The sequence below is a fragment of the Rhopilema esculentum genome, chromosome 14, assembly GCF_057945365.1.
Source record: "Rhopilema esculentum isolate cy_ngs chromosome 14, ASM5794536v1, whole genome shotgun sequence".
NCBI lineage: Eukaryota > Metazoa > Cnidaria > Scyphozoa > Rhizostomeae > Rhizostomatidae > Rhopilema > Rhopilema esculentum.
The window spans coordinates 8,440,296-8,465,312 of record NC_142828.1 but is presented as its reverse complement, the minus strand read 5'-3'; the positions used below and the strand labels follow the sequence as shown (position 1 = coordinate 8,465,312).

Here is a 25,017-nt window from a genome sequence, read left to right as displayed (position 1 = left end):
CTGTTACATGAACCATATCAGATGAAGATCACACTTTCTCAAGCTTTGCATTTAGCATTTTACTTTTTCATGCCGTATTTGATATAAGGCTTTTCATGGTTGCAGAGTATTTTAGAATCATTGGTGTTATTCCTAAAAAGGAAACCTGCAAACAGATTCACTATTTGCACCTGATCTGCTCATTTTATTTTTACCATAATAAAACATTTGCCAGATATGGGAAAAGATATAAAAGCAAACACTGTTTCTTTTCTATTTGGCAAAATTAAGTCCAAAATGTTCAATTAGTTCAATTAACATTTTCAGGAACATTATGTTGTATTTTTCATACTGGGTTGAAGTTTTTATTTGTTAACTTAAATGTTTGCTTTAGGTCAAAGTAAATATAAACAATTGTCTAAAAATGAAAACATGAAAACCCTGCCTATTTCCACTAAAAATGCAAAATCAGAGGTTACATGAAACTAAATTTTTCTATTTTTCGATAATAACTGTAAACATGGTTTTGCTAAATTTAAACTTAGGTTTTTGTTTATCATAAGTGTGAACACAACTAAATCATTGGGTGAAGTCGAAGTCAAACAGAAAATAATAACTACAGTTCAAAAGCTGCTAATTTGCATGATGTATTCTTACATCTTGATAAAGTTAGTTTAGATATTGATATAACATTAAAATTTACAAATTAGCTTACACAAATTAATTTAAAAATTCTAAATGTGTTGAATAAATACACCACAGTGATATGATAAATCTGTTAATGCATCAAAATGTTTGAAAAGCATGATAATGTGAAATCTTAACTGGTTTGTATTTGTTTCCGCAGTATTTCAAACTAAACAAATAACTAATATGCCTCAGATGCTAGCAAAACTACAAAAAAACAATGGCAAAACAAATTATAAATTGTTTTAGAAAAAAAAATATGCTTAAATTAATTGAAAAAATTCCAATGCTCAATAAAATAAACAATAAAATCTACTTCTAAATATTTGGGTCAACTACATTCTTCTTCTTTTTCTTTCCCTTTTTCCTGCAAAAAGATGTTAGATTAATTAATAGGAGACATATTTTCTCAGGAAATGTATGTAGATTATGTTTGAAATTCTTCAACAATAAACATTAGGATGCCGTCTTTTTTTAGGACCAATTATGGAGCCAACAGTTTCAAATTGTCTAAGATACAGCCAAACAGGCCCAGACTCTTTCCCTGTATTTTGGTGTCAGCTCTAAACTTTAAGAACAAAGCCAAATAACAGTAATACACTAGCAATTTTCCAACCTTTATTGGCTAAATTTCGAAATTTTAAATACATATCTATCTTATCTTGCATTTTTTCAGAGACATTCATTGTGTTCTTTCTTATGATTAAAAATAAAATCGAGCTAAAACTATGTTTTTATGACGTCATATTTAAGAACTCTAAAGAAAACTAAAAGTTGTGTTCAAACCTCTTTTTGTTTTCTCTGGGAACTTCAGTGTTTGTTTCATCGTCCTCCTTACGCTTCTCATTAGATTGATCTTCATTTACAAGAGATCTGCGAAAATTGGTTTAAAAATGTTTCATACTTCAGATGGTAAATTCGTTATACTCATTGTCATCATATCATCGTTGTCATCGACTGCTACAGTCGGGACTAGCAAAACTTTCAACTAAAAACCTAAATTTTAAAGGCTTCCCACTAGACGAATTGCGAATAATGTTTTTCTAGTTGTATGGTCATCAGGTCGAATAATGTGTGTATTTATCAACTGTCATAGATCTTGCAATTGAAGGCTGCACATTGTTTATTGCCAGACTTCGTCATGTGGGTTAGAATTAACAATGTATCAGATGCGACGAAGGCAGATGCGACGAAGCGTTGGCTTTTTTCGAAACAGACAAACAATTTCCTCAGATGTTTCATTTGCTGAGCCCTTGACTTTGTAAAGCAAGGGGATTAAAAATGTCTCTTTATTTATTGGAAAAATGTCACAAATATAACACTTTCGTCTGAGGTGTTGCTCCAATGGGAATGAGTCCAAAGAGCGCACGTTTATCGAGTAGATGGGGAATTATAACAAACTTGAGAGAATGTGCAATGAATTGAGAATACTATCGATAACAAAAAGTATAAATTCTTCTTTAAATTGAAATTATCAAGAGAAAACCATTCACAATAATTTAATCATCCATGCCTTTGGCAGTAATGAAAGTTAACCGCCTTGCTGTCAGGGGAAAACAACTGCATAGCATCCCTAGCCCTTACTGGTCCTTTATTTCCTCTTTATTCAAAAGTATACCCTTGGGTATTGGTAGCAAAAATGCATTCTAATGCACGTGGAATATTCTGATGGATGTCGAAGCGAAAGGAGGCCATGCTTCTACTTGCTGTTGCTCAACGAAGCTCACAGTTCCTTTTAAAAGAGTCGGCCATGCGCTATCAGGGTGTTAGGGGTTGTCTGAAAATATGGCAGGCTGAAAAGATAGCTTCGATGTAAGTGAGTTTTTTATGATAACTATTAACATTCTTTCTAGACTAGTTGCCTAAGGGTCGAATTGAAAGTTGAACACGGAGTAGCAACAGAACCTTTCCGTTCTACACAACGTGTACAATTCTGTATTCAAAGCAAAAGTTTACAGTAATCTTCCATGACTTTTATTATATATTATCATGTGATGTGAGCACAAGAGTTGTGTATAGTTTGTGAATAACGTAATGATTGTGCACGTTTCTCACCTGACGAGGTCTGAATAGTAATTACGTCCCGATGGTCCATCAATTGACGTCATCATTTCATCCAGCCGTTCTTTGGTGCTGCAAATATTGCAATACATTAGAGCCACAGATTAAAACGGTTAGCTCTTTCACAAACATGTTATTAAAACTCAAAAACATATTGAGTCATAGAAACAACGAATTGACCTTAGGTAAAACGTCTCTTGAACTTATTGTTCGCAATAGAATTTAATTTTAATATAAATGCAGCGGTCTTGGGTATTAAAGAAACTAGCTTTAGTTGATTTTCCTTCAAGTGGCTCGTTCAATACGATGTGCAAAAATAACAGCAAATACGCACACATGACTGTGTAGAACATTGACCAGCAGCGTTAATGTGGAATCAGGTAGCTTGTCGATCTTTCGCAAGTTAGCAAGCAAACTTAGATTCTGAAAGCAAACAAAAATATATTACATTTGTGAAAAAAGGGGTATGAAAACTTCGAACTGACTACATCAGCCATTGAAAATTTGTCAGCTTAGTTTTTCATTTCCCTCACTAAATATTCAATGAACGTGTATTATTAAAAGTAAAGATCAACGAATGCATGAATTAATGTGAAAAAGAAGGAATGAATGAATGTATGAATGAACGAATGAATGAAGGAATGAATCAATGAATGAGGAACCAAAAGTTTGGAAATACGATTTGTGTATGATGCAACAGACCCACATACATGAAAAATAAGCTTAAAATGTAGTCAACTGCTATGACAAATCGGTCTAAATGAATACCTCTGCTTGTAATTTTTCAAGTCTGTCAATTTGAAAGTCCTGCTGTTGTTTACTCCTGATCAACGACATTATCTTATCAACAATCCCTTCTTCATCAAATAAGAGCTCATCCAATTTCCCAGTAGTGCCTAAGTTTTGCTGCAACTGAAAAGACTCGCAGTCCTTTTGAAAGCTTTTCAATAATTCACGCACTTCCTGAAAGATATGATGATAATGACTTCATCGAATGTGCAATTCTAGATACTCGATTTTGTTAAATGATAAAACTAGAACAATCATACTTTAAAAAGTGCAACGCAGGATGGAATTGAGATGTTGTATTCAAAACGTGACTCTGTGTAGGACGGTACTCTGATTTGCAATAGAGAACTATGGGTATCAGCCAAAGAAAGTTCAATACTAAACAAGGTATAATTTCAGCAATACTAGAAATACAATTTTGATAACTCGAGGTAACTATACCTTTCTTGTCTTGTTGCTATCTAGCTTTTCTTCGCTTTGATCTTCTGAAGTAAGTGCACTTGTAGCCTATATTTTAGCAAGAAATGTTTTTGAAAGCCTAACAATAATTTGTTTTTATCATATAAGGTAAAAGAAACTTTCAATACCTATTTCTTCCTCTAACGGTCATAGCACTTGTTATTATTTTTCACGAATATCAGTAAAGGTTCTAGAAAATCTAAACTGAATGAAATTTGTAATATTCTGAAAATATCTGGTCTTTGAAAGAAAAGCATGGGAAACATATATGCGTGACTATTCGTAGCATATGGTATAACTATGAGTTGAAATTGATTATAAAATTTCATTTTATTTATTTTGACTTCACTATGTCAGCTCAAGACTTCTAAGAATCAACAAAAGAACTAAAACTCAAACAACTGCAGCTATTCTAGGAGATTCCACTTTGAGATGCTGTAAATGTAACCCTCATAAATGATTATAATGATTCTGGGCAACCGAAAGATTAAAAATTACCTTTTCAAATTTCACGAAGCAATCTCTGACTTCCGGATCAGAGAGATGTTGTTTGCTATCAATGACATGAAGTGCTTTGACCAGAAATTGGTGTACTATTAGAAATTCCGTTTTCAGGGAGTTGATCTGAATAAATAAAGTAACAGGCATCAGATGATTAAAGGTAACTCATCTGCCTTGGTACAACTACATAATTTCATCGACAAAGAATAATGTACTAAAGAATGAAATAGCAATATGTTGAATACTGTTGAGATTTTGCGAGTCTTGAGTTGAAAACTGGAAGTCTTCTAAGACCAATAGTAAAAAAACTTGAGATCTTAAACTTGTGCAACAAAAACGCTTCAGATATAAAAAGAGAAATCGTAACATGACACAGTGAGGCGACAATTTCGTTTCTGACAAATGTCTACAACCTTTGTTACCAAATAAAGTTCGAGGTGCGAATTTTATCATTCTGCATTGAATAGGCCGCCAAATATATCAAAAATACTCACTCTACGAACGTAGTTGCTGTATTCTTGCAGGTCGTTGAAAATATAGTCCTTCGATATCTTATTCAAGCATTCTATTTGCTCATTGAAGATACCATGTAGTTGCTAAAAATTAAATAGATAATAACATGGCTTGTATTATGAAACAATATGCAAATTGTGATAATCCATTAATTCGCGAGTATATCAAACATCGACGTGCTTTAGACCTCTAAAAAGTTCCTCAACACACTAAGATTGCTCATGGCATATTTTCGTTATTGAAATTCTGAAATAGATATTTCTGAGCTGGGAAGATTTTTACAGAATATGAATGAATCGTTAAGTAAACAGACCTGAAGATAGAAATAAAGTCAATTAATGAAAAATAACGAAATATCAATTCCCTAAGTTCTGCCAACATGTAAGTGTGTTTTGTGCAGGAGTTTTTCGATTGTTTTGGTCTAGCTCAAAAGAAAAATAATCATGGAGGTATGGTGTGCGCTTAAAAATGCAAAAAAGAGTAATAACACATAAACAAAATAATTGTTGGGGATTCATAACCTAATGTTGTCAAATCAAATGATTCTATAACCAAGTTTCGATCAAATTTCATTAATCAAGATTAACTATTCACGAATTTTGTGTTCTTTACATCCCTAACAACTGCTGGTTACAAGTGATCAATCATCTATTGGAGAATGAAAAATTGTAAAACACAATGCTTGCAGGCGATAATACGCAGAATGAACATTACCTCCTTTTGCTGATCGACAAAAATACGAAACTGTTTTCTTGATTTCTCAAATTCGTTGCTTGTGATAGAATCCAAAGATTTGAACCAAAATATAACCTGTTCAGAACACCGAATGATTAAAGAGTGCAAACTACGCTGGATAATTTAGAAAATCTACCTAGAAAAAAATCAAATGATCAACTCTTATAAAGCAGAGAATCTAGTTAACTAACAGGAAAAAATATCAATACTTCAACCAATAAAATACATCTCAAAACGGGATTCCTTTTCAAAGTTACATTTAAATCTCATCAATTGGTTCACACCCATTAGCAAGACCAACACACTTAGGCGTGGTTTTGACTCCAATGAGGTAGGGTATTTTCTAGCTTATAGGCCCTAAAATGCATTTGAATATCGCCTTTGGATGGGTAGGGAAGCTCGTTGCCATAACGTTTAAAAATATAAAAGAAACAGTTAATGAAAATTAGCAATGATGAAAAAACCTGGTCTTCTTCATTTGTTGTCGATTGATCAGGTTTCACGGGCGAACAGTGCTTCAGTTCATTTCGAACAAATCTGCAATAGATAAACAATATTACTATTGAAAATTTAAGTTGAGAGCTTGAAGTGTAAGGAAAACTGGGTACCATAATGATGTGTTTTTAAAACATCTGTAAGCATGACAGAATTCCAAAGATGTCTGAAGAATTTTCAGAAAAAATAATCTCTATTCAAAATATTAGCTAAATTATCTATTTGATTCAAAAACAGATCAAAACCTTTTTGAAGATTTATGTTGCATAAAATTAAAAACGTAAGCTATTGATGTTTTACATGAAAAGGAAATGCCAACGCAAGTTTGGGCATAAATGCAAACTAAAGAGACTCACACTTCTGTCAAAGTCAGTTGAAGGTAGCTACTCCAGGCATCGACAGTTGACTTGATTTTAGGAAGGGAAAGCTCTCTCAAGAAATACAGCAGTGATCTATGAAAATATGAAGATAGAAATAGAGCCAACAGTGAAATAAACGCGATGTGATTTGGGATTCATCTACATAGTGTATTGGTGAAACCAAGATATTATCAAATGGGCTGGATAGGAAAATACAACACAACAAAGGACTTTATAAGCAACCCTACAACATTAAATGAGCCGTAAAAAACGATTTTGAAGTTTGGAATAACCGAGAATGGGAGGATAGAAAATAAAATGTTAAACAAAAACCATTAAAATGATCGCTGACTTTAGCCATCAGTAATAAATTTATAAGCAAGGTTATATCAGTTTATTATATTATGTGGGTACAACTAAATGCCGTATGTCAATTAAATAAGCAAGAGATAATTTCTTACTTCAGCTGAAATCGGCAGTACACCAAAGGCTCCTCGCCAAATTTGTCCGACTGTTGCAGCAACAATGCTACTAAATTCTGAATATCAGCTCTAGCCGTCTGTGGGGTGAGATAAAAATTCAAACATCAGATTGAGTAACATATTCAACAGAAGCTGAAAACGGTGTAATTTAGCTGATTAACACGCTTTCTCTGATTAACACACACATTAACAAGCATACAGCAATCAACACGCTTTCTCTTTTGCAAGCATAAAGCAAGATGAAAATATTCGCAGTTGCTAGCAAGGATGGTAGTTAGACTTGCAAGAAAACGAAGGATAATAATCACACAGATTAGAAACGTGCTATCGGAAGAGAGAATAAATCTTACTAAAGCTCACCTGAACTTCTTCAAAGTAGTCTTCAGTTGAAGAGCCCGTGATTGTTTCTGTTTCACTGCAATCTGCCTGTATATCCTCAAGACTTTCAAGCAAGGTCCTCATCGCATCCTCCTTAGAACCTCGATGCTCTTTAACACTACCATTTTCAGCTGGGTTTCCCTTGCCTTCTGCTTTCTTAGGCACAGCTGCAAATTAGCAGGAAACATAAGAAGTGATATCTTATGCTCAAAAAACTATTCTAGAAACTTACAAGTAGTATAGAGAATCTTGAAGTACGCCATATTTGAATGCTACGAGCCACGTACACCAAATGATATAAGAGTATCAAAAACAAATAAAAGCAAAAAATTAACATATAATGAAGGGTTATCTAATAATACCATGAAACAAATCGGTGTTAAACAGTTGCAGCAACTCACCATGGGTTCGTGAAAAATATTTGATGATAAGCAGCTCAATATTCCCGATGATATCCTTTATCTGATATGATCTAACTTCTTGTATCACTTCGAGGGCTTTGTTCATAGTCTGTAAAAAAGAGTCAAGGCATCAATACAAAAGAAAATGTTATCAACACGCTGATATTTGATACTGGCAGATCCATTTCAAGAAAGGAAAGTTGAGTTAAGGTGGCTTAGAAAGGAAATAACCTCTTTCTCTCGTTCCTCTGTTTTCTCTCCATACATTTTCGTCTTGTCCATGTAAACCGAACACCTCTTTTTGATAAATTCCATAGCATCTGAAGGCAAAGTAAAAGGTGCATAAAACCAGTGGTCAGTGGATACAATGTGTACCTTTGCTAATCATAGGTTTTGAAATCTTTCATTGTTACTAGATATAGTACCAACAGCTATTTTAGATTGGACACAAAGTAACAAACCGAATCTTGCAACAGCCTAAACTGAACCTAACTTTAAAACAATACAAAACAATACCTAGATTTGGATTGTGATCTGGTGGTTGCCTGCTGGGTTTAGCTGGAATTGCCCCATTATTCAAATCCAACCAAATTCACTTGAAATTATTCAAAAAGGGGGGGCTCTCTCCTCGATTAGTTTACCTATTGAGAGAGCTCCTCCTTTGAATAATTCCCTGCATACAATTTTTCCCCACTTTTGTCTTCTTATATTGTATCATTGTAATAATCTCCTTTGAACATTGTCTTACTTCCTTGTAGTCTTGTTGGTTATTATTAAATTGTATGTAGTGGAATTATTAATATATGAACTGAACTGAACTGAACCTAGTGCATTAATTAATAACTCAATGAATTGGAGAAAAATCCTTTTTAAATAGTAGTGAATCTTATTTTTCCCTGCAGAATTATTTGGCCTTACCCGATCTAGCTTTGTATATTATAGATAACTGGAAATTTCATTTTAAAAAGCCTGGCAAACTTTGTAAAATCTAAAAGTGGAATAGGACCCCCAGCTGCTGGAGGTTGGAAGGATTACTGAAATCATAACCCAGGCTGAAAAGAAGAAAAAAGAAAAAAGAAGTGAACCTTTTGCAAAGAACTAAATAAGTGTATTTAAACAGTGTCAATTTGAAGAAATATGTGCTAAAAGCCAGAAAAGATATCAAACACAAACCTTTAACAGGCTTTGAATTGCCTTGCGATTGGTCGACAGATATTTGCTGTAATTCAGTCCTTAGCTCAGTTCCCTTAAAAAAAACCACGGTGCTCAGTAAGAGGAAAGATGTTAATTAACAGGCAATATTTATGGTTCAACAAACAACCAAACTGACATTTCCAGTCAGGTATAACCTCTCTTACCAAGGCTTCATAAATGTTCCAGTTATCAAGTGTCGTCTCTTTCTGCAACACAACAGCTTTTTTGAGTAGCTCGTCCTTAAAAGCCTCTTCCCCTTGCTCAAAGACTTCCTTTATTCTAAGAGTTAACTCGTTTGTATCTTCCGATGACACCAGCCGCTTCCTAGGGATAATAATAATTGTCAGAATAACACATTCAACAAGGTTCAGCTTATAACAAAAGTGTCACTAGAAATCTTCTAATGAGCGGCTAAAAATTCATATCGTCCTGCCTGGCAGAGCTGCAGCCATATCTACATAAGGGGCCTACTATCGGTTGGCGGCTTCACTGCCCTGACATCATTTCTTCGTGCCGCCTACGGATTTCGAAATCGTTTTCCGCGAATTGCAGCTTTGTTTAGGATGAGTTTTTCGTCTTTCAAATTGATATTATGCGCTTGCGGGTTGAGGGTTTTGGCTGAATTTTACAAGGCTTTGCGGCTTCTGGGCCCCCAATTATAGGTCCCCTACATACACTACGCTCTTCTATATTTCCCCTTTCCCCTTTCTTCATCATCTTTTCCTCGTTGAATTTATATTGATCTTCTTTCTTCCACTGCATTTTTTCTTAACTTTTCTTTCTCGCATTTCCAGAAGACTCTGGTTTTCCTAGCTTCTTACAATTGTTCCCCCAACGCCGCCAGATTATTGCCATGGAAACAGAGAGAAATAATCAGATGGCTTTGTGCTTTCCATATCCAAAGCCTCTCTTTGTCCAAAAGACCTGTCAGTGGATCCTAAAGTTCTGTGGCATCAATGGCTAAGGAATCTTAAAGGCAATCTGTCACGACGTTGATTGATTACAAGAACAAAGGGATCTTTTATTGTTTCCAGTCCCCCTTTAATTTATCGCATTGTAAAAAATATGGCGGAGCGCTGGAATTGTGCATTAACCAATCCACAACGAGAAACGTTGCCTTTAAGGGACCTTCTAGCTACAATATCTCAAACAATATGAACTCTTTTACACATATCACATCCATAAAACGAAGACATTATGAGCAGCAATCTCTTCAAGCCCCGATTCTAAATCATAAGTGCTTAATTGCCCCCTCTTTTGAGAGCAGAATAAAAAACATTTGGTTAACTTCATAAGCATACCTTGAACCTACATACCTTTGAAGAATATCCAGCTCTCGTAAAAGTTTTTTTGAAATCCATTTGCACCAGAGATCAAACATCTTCTTAGACCAGACCTGTTAGAGATAATACTTAATTTATCTTCTTTTTTACTAAAACTGATGTTTAAAGTTTTCAAAAATATCTTACAACTTCTCAGTAAATTTAAGCACATTCCTTCCGAAACAGCCGATTCAGATTTTCATTCTCACCCCTTCTTTTCAGTGAGGTGTTATTCAAAATGATCTAAGGTTTTATGAAATCGCAAGAAATTGCACTAATAAAATATATAATATTCCTTTCCATTCTTCTCTAAATTGTGCATTGCTAGTGACACTTTCCATCTCGAGAACTGACAATACAGTTACAACTGCAGTGAATCACAAGCAAAACGGGATGTGCACGGCAAGGATACACCTTTTTGTAGCATCTTATTACCATCAACAAGCTTAGATACAGCATGTCGTTACTCAACAGCCAGTTTACACCAAATCAAAAGATGATTTGCAGCTAGTTTGATAACGATAGAACATTTAAGTATAATCATGAAAAAGAATAAAACACGTCAGATAGTTGATGCATAAACTGCTTCGGTATTTCCGCTGGAATGACTGACAGCAATGTTTTCGGTCGAAGGCATAGAAATGGTCAAGGCATGCATGCAAATTCTAACTGAAAGATTTAATTTCACGTCACGTACCAGTAAATATTTGTAGCCGGCTTGAGTAGTATGAAAAGATTTCACGTGCAAGAATGTTTGAGCTCGAATGCTCTCTGCATTTGCAAATATCGCTCTTTGCAAATCTTCGAAATTTGATTTCATTTCATCAGCTTGGTCCTTTTTTAAATTTGGAGGTATCACTGAATCGAAAAGGTTAGACGATTCTCTCTTGGCGATTTGAAGCAACGAGCATTGGTTTTTCTACAAGATACAACATTGCTTAAGTTTGCTTTTATATCCTTTCGAATTTAATAGATGATTAAAAAAGATACAAATCTTGAAGGTGTTAAAATATCAATAAGCTCGTAATGGATGTGCTTTTCCCATAGATTCATTTGAGGGAAAATCATAATACTGTCTTCAATGTTCCGAGAAATGGAAACAGAAACTACTACCTAAATTTTTTTATTCTTTTTGGACTAGTACCATGTAATTATATGGAGGCAGGAAGACGCAAAAGATTATGATGACACAACATGCTAAAGAAACATTAAGGAACTACATGAAAAGAACCCGTTTCAACATGTTCTATCGAACTAAATTAAAATATATTTGACTTAACTATTCTACATGCAAAGAAATGCATTGTACGTTGATCAAACTAAAACACAACAGTATTCAATAGGACTCGAGAAAAGTTTCCATATGTTCCGTACAACATCAGCAATAACAGACAGAAGTGAATCAAAATGCAAAACACGGCAGCAATGAAACAGCAAAACATTCACAATAATCAGAAAACTCTGTATGTCTTTCGTCAATCAAAATTATAATAGGATGGCTTTAAAATTTACATAACAATTTATCTTAGGGGATAAGTTGTTCCTTAATATTGGCTCTGGAGTTTTTAAAAACCTGATACTAAGATTGTTCACTTGCGATGTTCACTTAGATTGGCCTCAGACATGGTGATCTTTGCACATGTCATGAATAATAAACGGTATACATAATTTTCCGTACTCTGAACGTATATGAGATGTTAAGTTTATCTAGAGCTAAAATGGCGCCTGGTAGATGTATATGAAGAGGGTTATGATGATGATAATAATGATAATGTTGTGAATTTTTGTGATGAAGATGTTGACAATGCTAACATACAAGATGTACAAACATAATACAAACCAAATATTGCTTGATGAGTGCTGTAAGATCGTCGCTTGCAAACATTAAATTATGATCGATCACTTTGCTGTTTGTGACGTAATTTGACATGATCGTATTTGCTCCTGACTGGATCTGCAAATATCATTGTACATTTTGAAAGATGAGTTTGCAAGTGAACTAACACATATGCTAACACATACAATTAATATAGACTAACAAACACTCACCTTTCGTAAAGTTTCAGCTGATATGTCACCGCTCATTCGGAGCTTATTTGAGAAAATTGTTGCAATTTGACTTAAGGTATCGACAAAGAATTTGAAACTGTTGTCATAGCCACGAACAAGCTCCTCCATTAACGTACTGCAAAAAACAACAAAGAGTCTGCTTGTTAATTCTGCTCAGCTACATCATAGGAACTTATGCTTAAATTACTTTTCTGTCTACAGGGTTAACTGAAATGTTACTTGCAGTTAAAAAACAGCAGGACGCAGATGAGTTTCTCAGAACACTGGATTGAGCATTGATGATTGGGGAATAAGTTCATGGTGAGTTAGTTAATCGAGTAGTTAATTAATTCCACAGCCATGGTTGTCAAACTCTGGACTAGCGAATGAGCTTTATCATGTTAGCTATTTTCTTACAATTCAGACTTCCTGATGAAATTCTGAACGTTCAAAGAAAAATGGCAGAATCTTGGAAACTTACACTCTGGCCTAAACATCATCTTCCCAAAATTTTCCAATTTAAACTATTAAAGTTAAGCTAACTTTAATACTATTAAAGTTACTATACTAATACTATTAAATTTAATACTATTAATACTATTTAATACTATTTAAACTATTAAAGTTAAGCTAACTACTAAAGTTAAGTATCCATTCAAGAGTGTTCTAACATTGCTATAGCTAAACTATTGCTATAAACTAAACATTGCTATAACAATAGCTAAACTATTAAAGTTAAGCTAAGGTTGACCATTAAGTTATAAGTACAGACTATATGGGGGTGTGTTAGCTCAAGTATAGAAAAAATTGCCTGAAGCTTCAACAAATTCTCTCGAGATAATTCGCTCTGCTGAGAAACTTCAAATTTCTTGAGACCAATTGCTTCTTTTTAGAAAACAAAGCATATTTGAACAATAAAAAGGTATTGCAATACATTATTATCAAAAGTATCCATAAGAAAACTTCTAATAAAACGAACCGTGATCGAGATCTTTCGACAGTTTCAGCATCAGAATTTGCCACTATCATCAGTGCCCATTTGTCACCATCTAATTTTTGGCTTTCGGATCTGGCAAAAATTACGTGCTAGAGATGCATTTTATGAGAAGGTAAGGTAGTGACTATTATTAACTTTTTAGCCAAATAAAAACATGTGCGGCGGACGTGAATTATGTGAGGATGAATATATGGTTAGGACCACGGACTATAGAAGCAAGGGTTTGGGAATCATATCCTTGCCATGACAAAAAGTGTGGTCACATCGAGAGGAAGGACCAGGAAACTCCACGATAAATATAGCTACCCAAGGTCCTAACACTACCTTCAAAAGCAAGGTAGCAACCAATACAAAAATACAAAACTATTTTAGCAGATATTTTAAAGTCTTGAGGAGAATTCCTACTAGCTTAATCAGTCAGCGACTCAATTACTTACAATGAAAAAAGCACGGAACCAAACCAAGATAGATATAAAAATACTGAGCCATAACTGGGGAAACTTTTACAAGCAGTAATATGACAACATTATTTATCAACTTCATATTGGTAATTCAAGAGGAATCAGTAAATTTAAAGTAGCAAAAGTTTGAGAGCCTACTTTTTGCTCTGCTTTTCTTTTCGGCCAATCAGGGTTTCCAGACGAAAACTTTTCCTGCTTTCCTTGTTTTTATCCATTTTCTCTTCTTCAATTTCATTTTCGTTTAAGGATTCTAAGAAAACATACTAAAAAAGAAATTTTAGCTTTAGAAAGGTTTTGATGTAACAAGTCATATTCATAAAAAATCCTCTAAGAATGGATAACTTGAAACGCAAATTCGATGAGAAAAATAGGGAGAGTGGTATAAAAAGTTCTCAACCATCAGAAGACTTTGCTGTGCAGCCATTTAGATGTGAATTTAACAAATCGACTTTCTTGAAAATTCAACTAATCTAGAATATATCACTTTTCCCCACGTGTCACAGAAACTGTACTAAAATGTGGTCAGATATCAGCTGCCTATGTATTGTACAAAGACCATTCCTGTGACAAAAAAGAGGCATCCGTTAAAAACGTGGCTTTTTGAGACCACTTGTATGCGAGGCATACTCAAGTACTTTGCATTTGATAACCAGACCTATCCCATTGGCTTTATTCCTAAGGCTCTGTTCTTTGGCTGCAAAAGGTAGCCAATTCATTTCCTCTTTGGGTACTTACAGTTTTACCAACCCGTGTTCTTCTAACGCAGTAAAGTACGAGAAGCCCTGCCAATATGCCAAATATTATACCAAGAGCAACACCAAGTGCTACCAACTCGTAGGCCTTTTTAGTCTGCAGAAGATTCAAAAGACGAAATTTAGAATGAAAATCTTGAAGTAGAAATATGTGATATAAAGACTAGTTTTGATAAAGCACGCTGCGCGGGCACCCTATAGCCACTGTTAGGATGATAGCAACAGTAGCCTTGACAAGACAATGAATCTCCAACCTTCATGTCAAAATGAATGGCTTCGACTACACAGGGGTTGTTTAAATGCTCACACTGCTGTGACTATTATCCAAACAGGGGCTCAAGAGAGGCTCTGTTTAAAAGCATCTAGCTTTGAAGAAGACTGAATACCAAATGAGTAAGAAATTATACATTAGCTAGAACTGATTTGCTTCAACCTACTTGTCCTGAAATGTGAATTGTTACTTATCCTATAAGATTACTAAAGGTTTCCCTGCAAAAGGTCGACTTTCATGTACACACCAAAAAAAGTAAAACATTTTTTGATGGACACTGTCAAACAACGGACAACTTTAAACAACGGACATTCCTAAACAACGGACATCTCTAAATCAACGGACATTTCTAAACAACGGACATCTCCAAAAGATGGTCACTTTCAAACAGAGGGTATCTTCGAACAACGGACAAATACCTATGCTCAAAATTATAATGATGTTTTGTATTTTTCATTTTATCTGAGGAAATATATTCAAGAACTACATTCATATAAGATCTTGATGCATGCCTGAAAACGTTTGAAAAGATTGAAATATCACAGTGGCATTCTTATAAAAAAATATGAATTACCTTCTTTGTCACTTTTTTCGATGTAAGCAGACAGGTTTCTTTACTTGTCTTTCTACTAAGTACAAAGTTGTTCACCTGTTTGAAGAATAAAAGTGACGAGTTACTTGAATCAGTGTATCAAGACTCTGTTTTTGTATCAATATGTTGTAGATAGCTACAGCAACTTTTCCACCCCACGATAAAGGTTGCCTTGCAAAATACAACTAAAACCTCCAAAGTCTTGACAAGTTTGGAAGCTAATGCTACCAAAGGCTTTATCCTGACATCGATATGATAAGTTATATCATATGTAAGGGCCAAGGCGACTTGGTTAAATCAATTAACGGAGCTTGTTTATTAAAACCATTCATATGCATATGATTCGATTGACCGCGTCTGAGACTTTACATAACTCTGTTAGTAAATACGGTAGGGGCCCAGTTTTAATGAACATTCTAGATCTATAAGGACGATCAATGTAAGTAAATTGTACCAGGAAAAAACATTTTTTCTGTACATTTTTCCTGGTACAATTTACTTACATTGATCGTTATTTTAGCATTATATTGTACCGCACACAATCTAGTATATTCTAGATCTATGAGATTCTTTATGGCTATACAAATCTGCCTTTGGAATAGCATTTGGACTTTTTAGCATCAGTTGTTGGTAGGGCAATGAATGTGTAAAAATAGAATTACCTGAACACTGCGCCATGTAACGCTTGCTTTGTGCTGGAACCTTGCAGCCTGTTTGTCGAGCAAAATAACATTATACAGGAAGCGTATCACGTGAAATTATTCCTTATTAACTAATGGTTAAATGTATTCTAAAAATGCCAACAGGCATTATTAACGGTCCTATAATTCCAGCAAAAACCCACGGCGAAAATCACTTTGCTTTCATTTTAGTACCCTGGGTTCCAGAGCGTCAGTGTCAAGGAAATAGGGGGTTGCGGGTGTTCCTCGACGCCCTATTTCCTCGACACTAACGCTCTGAAACCCAGGGTATCATCTTAGAGACACCATTCATGAACTGACATTATCAATGGTGCGTGACGAAGTCAGTTGACAAAATCGTATTTTTTTGAACTTTTTGTACAATATATTACGTAATGCAGTATGAATGCTTTTTGGAACAATTATGTGTAAAATCATTCATGTCTGGTTCGTTTAATGCTTCGCTACACGCATATCAAAAAGCATGTAAAAAATGCACAGCAATGGAATTTATCGAGAAACAAATGACATATTTGGTTACTATATTATTGAACAAGTACTGTTCTACTTCGGTGCCTCAAAAAATTACCTGCACTCTTGTAAAGAAGGATCCTGTGTAGACCATTGTCACATTATTCGACACTGTGAAAAGAAACATGTCATCAGAGAGGGAAAAATGTGAAAAAACGAACCTAAAATTTTCGCTACTTAAACCAAGATCAAGTTATTCTAACGTAAGAAATTCATCTCGTCAAAATTCTGTTTTATCAAGTTTAAAAGCAGTTGCTGAGGAATCTTCAGCAAACGTCATTTAAAGTTTAAAGAAGTTTGAGAAAAGTTAAAATATAGGCTTTGCGCAGAGGAATTGCCCTTTAGAAAAGAGAATTGTTCTGGGTCAATTATTTGTGTCAGATAGCTGGATCCTTTAATCTATGAATCTAGCCTCTAGAATATTGCCATCGAGTATCCATTGACGTTGGGTATCCTGGAAGTGAGCGTCCAAATCATGGGAAGGGTTTCGTCAATAGGCCGAATCACATTTCAGAATAGTGTTAATTGATTACTATATACCCAAATAACTCGGATAAGCCCCCTTCCCCGGGCTAATGACTGCTTAAAACTCGATATGGGGGCTAAATCGTATTTTCACAGTTCAATGATACGAAATCTGAGCATAAATGTTACTCACCTGGAAGGTTTGAAACAAAGCCTGTGATTGTGATGATGGATCCTAAGTTAGACATGCTCAGCTTGCCTCGTGGCTGGATATCCAGTGTGTAGACTGCTATCGTATCAACGAGATCAGTAATTGTAATATTCAAAGCACTCTCACGAGAATCGTTGTTATGTTGTACTACCACGGTAAATTTCAGCAAAGGGGAAGCTCTGCTTGCATCTATGACCTAGCAAGAAAGATTCATAATATTATATTATTGTCATAAATTGAACAACCTCTTTAATTCGAGGCGGACAGTGCTGGGATTTTGTAGCAATGTTTTCATCATATCAACAGTACTACCTTTTTTTTTCTTTCAACCTGTCCTGTGGAAACTTGGGTTAGCAATTCATTCTAAGAATCGAAGTCTATTTGTTGCTGGAAACTTGGAAGGAACCGTGAGAGAAACATGTGACAACAGGTATAGCATAGAGCACCATTTTTGTGGACATGATTTTGGCCCTCAGATAGGACCACTACTCTTTAAAATGATACGTACCTAATCAAATTAACAGTAAAAGTTATGTGGCGGTAAGATATGACAGGAAATGACAGTTACAAGAATATTAAAGTCGAAAATCTTAACGATAGCCCTTAAATGCATTGCGAGTTTGCGACACAAAGTAGCAATAGTTTGACAAAAAAACACTAATCTCCAGCCACATTAGTGATCTATTCACCCATGTGTAAGTTTGAAGTGGGCACTGGCTTCTTTTGAAACAGAATACAGATGTAGAATTTTGATGTTTGCTGATCATTATTATCATATCTTTACGCTAGATGGTCCTGCATAAGAATTCTGTATGGCAAGTTCTCTACTATTTGCTCTTTACGTGTGATAAAAGGCAGTGTATAGCCTCTGTGATTGGTAGCACATTTCTGATTTGCTACATTTGCTAATTATTTATCAACATAAAACAAGCACGAATTTCACTTCAGTGTGAAAATTGCACAGAACACAGGACATAATATCTTTAATTCATCCCAGGCGTATAGAAATATGTTCATAAATACTACTTTACCTGCACAGTTTTTTGGATCTTTAAAGAAGGATTTACCAAAGGCCCTGTGATCTGGAATGGTATATTTGAACTGGCACTCCCGACTACAATAGAAACTTCAGATCTTTTGCCAAATATATTCAATGGATCATTTGCAACTTTCAGCCAGAATTTTAGACGAATGGATGCCTCACTATACAAAACATTGCTTGCACTGGAGCTGTTAACCTCTCCAAAGTTTGCAATGAGTACAGTACTGTTGATTCTTTGTATTACCGGGGTATCAAGGAACATGATAGCTGCACCATTTGTGTATGTAATATTCTCGGTAGGCACAAACTCCAGCAGTGGTTGTAGGCTAGATATTGATCTAGAAATAAAAAAAGGCATAATGCCACTGTCCTATGTCAATGATAAAACATACAGGCTTCAGCCATGTTTATATTTTTTGCACCAGATAATCAAACATGTTTCAAATAGGTTTTCAAAAATTTATTGCAACCAATTATTGCGGCATGCCATTTTCAGCATATGTGCAGTGTTTTAATATCTGTACATTTCAGCAAAACCGCACTAGCAGATTGATAGATTCATAGACAACACACTTGACTGATCACTCATTGCAAAATACAAAAATTAAAATATCGATCTCAGTGACAGCCACATTCCTGGATCCCTGTAATAACTTATTCAATAACTCCTTTAGCAATACTAGCTCTTTAAATAAGATTATTTATTCATGACATATTAAATATAATGCAAATAGTAAAACCATACCTCACACTCCGTTTTGATCTTATTGCCTTTTCATATGTCGGCAATGTGATGGTGATGTTAATGTTGGACAAACCTCTTGGAATAATGAATGTGATGTCGACAGTAAAAACGCTATTTGCTTCCAATGCAGATAAATTCAGAGATGAATTGACAACTGACTGGATGGCAGATACAATTAAGTGTTTAGAAGTTTTGCTGTCTATAGGATACAGGTTGGGTTCTTGGACCTTGTGATAATAATAAATCACTGATTGAAGTTTTATCTGCCCACCAGGCACAATTCTTTCTCCAATGGTTGCATATATATTACATGATATGTTTTCTTCTGCCTTGAAGATTCCAACATAAGAAGTAAATGAATAAAGATCAGCATTTTTTAGAAGTTGTTGGTTCTTTCCATCAACACAGAGTCCATAATCAATTGTACCATTATCAAGTGTGACATTGAGTGTCAAATTGAAGGCGCTGTCAGTTGAATTTGTAATTCGAAGTGTGACTGTAGCATTGATCTTAGATCCACCTTCAACTTTTTCAGGATAAATCTGTATGTCTTGGTTTACAAATGATTCCATCTTATAAGAGTAGAGATCCTGCAAAAGATGGATTCTTTTAAGCACAAAATATATGCTTTAGAAACATGCCTAAGTATTAGCTTAGGTAACTTGCTTAGTGAAATAAAACAAATTAAACTGCTTTAGTCTTGTTACCTAGCAAAACTATGATCAGCTATGATGTTAGAAATTGGTCCTCTTTCAAGGTTTTATAAGGCAAAAGCTTTAGCACCTAAAGTCAATAATAACTGAATATCTGCCAGGAATCTAAACCTATTTCTGGCATAATTTCACCATGATGATTACTTCTTTCTTCTTGCTTTAAAATACTAAGAGGTATTTTGCAACAGAGACCTTGAGAGGAAGTGAACTGAACAAAAACCAAAAGGAAAATTCTCAAGAATTTTTAAGATAATCATGGGAAGGGTAATTCAGAATGTTTAAAAACAATTGTATATCAAACCTTTATAAAAGAAAAGTTTTGAGAAGATCCGTTTGTAACATATTGAATACTATAGGTTAAGGGCAACCTGATTTGAGGGAGAAGTATACTTGAGGTTTTCACAGCAATATGAATCCTACTGCCTTCTGTACTGACATTTTGCAAGCTGATATTGACAAGTCTTACATCATGTGATAATCTGTAAATTAAGAAAATGCAAAAAGAAATTGAAAATAATTTTAACTTCATCTATGATAAATGGATTAGAGATCTAACTCTTTTTCCATATGTGGTAGTAAAGTTTGCTATAAAACAGCTACAACAAGCTATTGATGCTTTGATAAACACCTAAAGAAAATTTCAGTTAAAAGTAATAAGCGCAATGAAAATATCACACAGTCTGACTCTCTTAGCACTCTAGTCATGGAAATTTATTGAGATAATACAATCATGAAACTGAGTGCTTTAAAATTCAGCCAAAACATCAAAATAACCAAAATCAAAATATATTTCATGTACGTTCTTTTCAACAGCTCTGTGTTGAAAAGCTTTCAAATTTGCTATTTGTTGTGCTTTGTTTAATCAGCTCTGATGCACTATGGAAATATATATACATATAAGGTTTGAATAAAAACTTCATACAATTCACAAGAAATGAAAATTCTGCTAACCTGGTTGTAAGATTGGATAGCTTTTGAACTTCTTCAGCATAGGTAACTTCTATGTTTGGATAAGGGAATTCAACTAAAAGTTGTGCATTTTCTGCTGAAGGAATATCCCTATTTCCATCAACAATGTACTCAACAAGAAGAACATTGTTGGGCTGTATGCCTTTTGTTTTGTTAATCTTTACTTCCAATGTTAAGTCTGGTAAATGGTGCTAGGATAGAGGACACAAAAAATAATAACTTAAAAACTAGATATCATAAAAAATAAACTTTATAAACAACAACGAAAATCAAAGCAGCAACTAAGACTGGACCAACAGATAATGCTTGTTTGGGAGAGCTAAATTCAATTCTACTTAGACCAAAGGACATGGTTTACTACAAGATCAAAAGTGGAAATAAAAATGAAACAAAAATTTTCATGTTTGAGGTACATTGCCTTACTATCAGAAAAAAATGTCCGGTTAGCATTTGTGATGCATTTGATTTTTCTGATTTTGTGACATTTAGAGTGACAAAAGTTGAAATGGTTGCAAAAGTTTGAAGCAAGGAGAGCCAGCCATCCAAAATTTGATGCCAGAAAATAAGAGGACTATATTTTGTTTCGCAATGGAAACCTCCTTGCTCATCAGCAGACCCACACAGCAAAAATGATGAGAACCAAACCACAAAATGCCGTTTCATTTGAGCCAAAGGTGAAATCCTTTTAAGTTACACCAGGTATCTTCCACATGTACTTGCCCAGCAGGCTGATATAGATTAGATCATGCCTGGTTTGAGGTATTTCCATATCATCAATTTTCAGAGACTTTGTGTAAAGCCTCTCATCTACTGGCAACCATCTGGTATTGAAGATATAAGGTTTCCATCCTTGGATTTTAGGTCCTTTTCATGAAATCTTCCCACATGCATCAAAGAACCAATACAAGGACCAAGACTGCAGAGTATGGCAAGTGCCCATTCAAAAATTTTGCCTAAAATGTCCCTGCACTGCACGCCTAGTAAAGGATATGGCATTTTTAGATCTAGACATGACATGGGTGTGTTCTATTGCTTAGGGCAATTAAAGAATCATGTTTCCTCAAGATCAAGATAATCTTGCATTGGTTTGCTAGATTCCAAACAACTATCAAGCACCAAACTGGTAACTTTGTTGTGTGCCCATGTTGGCTGCACAAAATCCCTGGATAATGACATGTACCATTGTTAACTATAACTAAGAATTTATGATTTCAGACGCACAGTCTCAAATTTTCAAAGTAAACTTGTCCGGGCAAGAAACAAACGTTTTCAGTCTGGATCAAGTAACTCCATTTTTTATCTTTGTTGATATACTTGGGATGTGGCATAGTTGCATGCACTCTTGTACCAAATTGCACACTTGAAATTTTGCTTTTGCACACCAAAGATCTTGTGATGTTGGAAAACTGATGTACTCTATCAACCAATATGTTCTACGGGGCTTTTAGCAATGTTCGTGAGCTGTGTGATCAAAATCCCACTAAGGTCTGTCAATTCATAACCAGCTTAAATGTAAATCAAAAACTCTGGCGCTAATGCACTAACGTACCTCTCAGCATAATAGGTAGTTAACTTATATATATGTATCAAACAAAAGCATTTAGATGAAGATCACTAACAAAATCGTGGAAACAAATAATTACGAATGCAAGTGGAATGAAACATAAGGGCATCGAATTTCGGATGCATAGGACATACTTTATTCGTTACAAACGCAAAAGCTTGTTGCCATCAATATCGTAAACTTTTATTAGGCCTAAATTAATGAAACAGGAAGCACCTATTACAGAATTTCACACGTTGCAAATCGCATCAAATTATTTCAAGAAAAATAAAATATTCTACCACATCTTTGCTTGCACTTGTAATACCCTGAACAATGTTTACTATTGTGAAGAGCTGTAATATAGCAGCCTTGAGTACTAGACGCGCCATCTAACAATCTGCATTCGCTGTTGTTATTCAGCCATTTTCATTAAGTTTGAAAATGAATTGGATTGAATTAACCAATCCAACTAAATGCCAAAGCAATGATAGTTTATTTGGTTGCCATAGTAATAAATTCGATCTGCTGAAACAGCAAAATTTTGTTCAAGCGCGTTTTTAGATCGACTTGACGGAAATGATGATTCCTGTTGATTGATGATTAATCAAAGTCCAGACAAAGATATTGTATCTTGAAGCATAATGTTAAAGAGTAATTTTTTGTACGCTGGTCAGAGCTTCCTGTTGTGCTGAAAGAAAAAGGAGCAATTATGTTTATAAGAAGCGAATAATTTTTGCCTAGCCTAGTTGCTCTTAATTTTAGGATAAATTGAGGCTCATTAATCTCGATATTTCTCTTATTTCAGCACTTGATTTTTTAATATCTATAAATATGTACATATGTTCTTAGATACCATGACAGTTCTTAGTTGCATGGTTGATTCGCTAATAAAATCTGCTGTTTTGTTATTATGAGACAAAATTTGCCAAGAGCATATTCGTTTTCTCTTCCAATTCTTTGTGCTGGTAATTTTGAATTTCTCAACTACCTGACCAGGCACCGCGCAGCATTCTAGAAGCGGGCTTAAAAGGGCGTGACCGATAATTTTTTGAGGTCACGTCCTCTAGAACGCTGGAAAACGCCCCTTTTAAAAAATACTTGCTTCTTTCTACTTATGTTTTTATAAACAGTCCAGTTCAGGGAAGATGTCAATGACCATAAAGATAGATTTAACAAGATAAGACACCAAGAAAATGACTTGCGCGGTGCTTGGGCCCAGGAGTGACTCATAAAACTGCCCCCCCTTTAGGAGAATTTTCTGCGATCACATCCTGAAGTCTCTCGGTGAACTAGGGAAACACCCTCTTTAGGCACAATTGCTTGATTACGAGTCAAGAACATGGGCAACCCTTTTCTCTGTGCTCAATTTACAGGCATTCAAATAATAATACTTTTGTGTTGAACAAAACAAGTCATGGTAACAATCTGATACAGCCCCATCGCAGCACAATCCCAGAACCTTTTACCTCTCCTAATCCCCCTCTCAACCCTCCAGCCTAAACCATAAAGTGACCACCAATCAATCGATCAACAATCTCACACATGAGTGCAGTGGTAGAGGCTAGCCCCTAGAGAACAACATTTATTGGGATGTTTTCTACTTTGTTGGAATATCTAGGAATATCTTATCTTTAGACCTCCAAAGTGTAACACTTAAACTCTGCTGAACTGAATTTGAAGATCATAAGAGAGTATTCCATTTTCAGGTCAACTTAAATTTTTACCATAATAGCATTTTTTTCTGGCCTGTGGATGTTTGCTCAAGCTGATGTTTAATCAGAAAAACAACAAACAGGTATCTTTACTTGCTTTGCTGTCATATTTATGCAGACCTTGCTCTGAGCAAAATGAAGGTACCGAAGAAACGTAAGGTGAATCTTTGGGACAAGTGCAAAAGGTTGCAAAAAAGAGTATGGTGTAAGTAGTAATGGGCGTCCCTCCTAGCATTGATAATGGAGATTGAGCCCAAATAGCACCACATCCCTGGGCCATGGGTATGATATTGTGTACAGTAAACAGGTCTCAGTCAAATCTACACACATACATCTTCAAAAACTTGCGTTTTCTTCTTAATTAAAACAAATTAAATGTTAAGCGTCCAAAAGGAAATTATAAATTTTCAAAAATCATTGCGTTTTCAAATGATTCAACTCTCAAATTGTTTTAACATGCTTGCATTTGAACAGTTTTTGGCGGTACAGAACTTGAAAATGACTTTGAAAAAGCAAACAGTTGTTGTTTTGAAAGTTTGAAAACAGTTTGAAAGTTGTTTTATCCTATCCCCCAATCTTTGGGTTGTGCGTCCTGCGTAGCCAGAATCACACTGGCACTTATTAATAAACAACAGAACTTTTTTTGTTGGTAGGAATGCAATCCTTTTGAATGGATGGAAGGGCTCTCCTAGTGCTGTAAACAAGACGAGGATTGACGTTTTATGCTCTAAGGAGTGTCAGACGAATAAACTTTTAGCCAATATGTTGTAAAATGTTTGCTTTTTTCAAAGCCATTTTCATGCTTGTATTTTCGATGCATAGGAAAAAACTTTTTCATTTGAAACTTTGTTCTTGTAAAGGCGACCTTAAAATAATCTGGATAATAATAAAATCAAAAAACCGGTAACTTCATCTAGAATTCACTT

General features: G+C 34.9%; 1 protein-coding gene across 1 annotated transcript; it reads right to left on the bottom strand.

The window, feature by feature from the left end:
• Positions 1–88: 88 nt before the first annotated feature.
• Positions 89–23,412, bottom strand: LOC135696210 (uncharacterized). The gene is made up of 33 exons (XM_065215517.2): positions 22,679–23,412; positions 20,816–21,024; positions 20,166–20,343; positions 19,152–19,741; positions 18,396–18,744; positions 17,347–17,560; positions 16,747–16,799; positions 16,140–16,187; positions 15,460–15,534; positions 14,598–14,711; positions 14,001–14,125; positions 13,384–13,473; positions 12,405–12,540; positions 12,196–12,309; positions 11,053–11,274; positions 10,350–10,429; positions 9,198–9,357; positions 9,013–9,085; positions 8,071–8,159; positions 7,840–7,948; positions 7,421–7,605; positions 7,040–7,137; positions 6,576–6,671; positions 6,189–6,261; positions 5,704–5,799; positions 4,971–5,072; positions 4,474–4,599; positions 3,958–4,023; positions 3,496–3,690; positions 3,062–3,150; positions 2,722–2,799; positions 1,453–1,539; positions 89–1,033 (listed from the first exon to the last, which is right to left on the bottom strand). The coding sequence occupies exons 1-33, from the start codon at positions 22,766–22,768 to the stop codon at positions 985–987; spliced, it is 4,458 nt and encodes a 1,485-aa protein (XP_065071589.2). The 5' UTR covers positions 22,769–23,412; the 3' UTR covers positions 89–984.
• Positions 23,413–25,017: the final 1,605 nt, after the last annotated feature.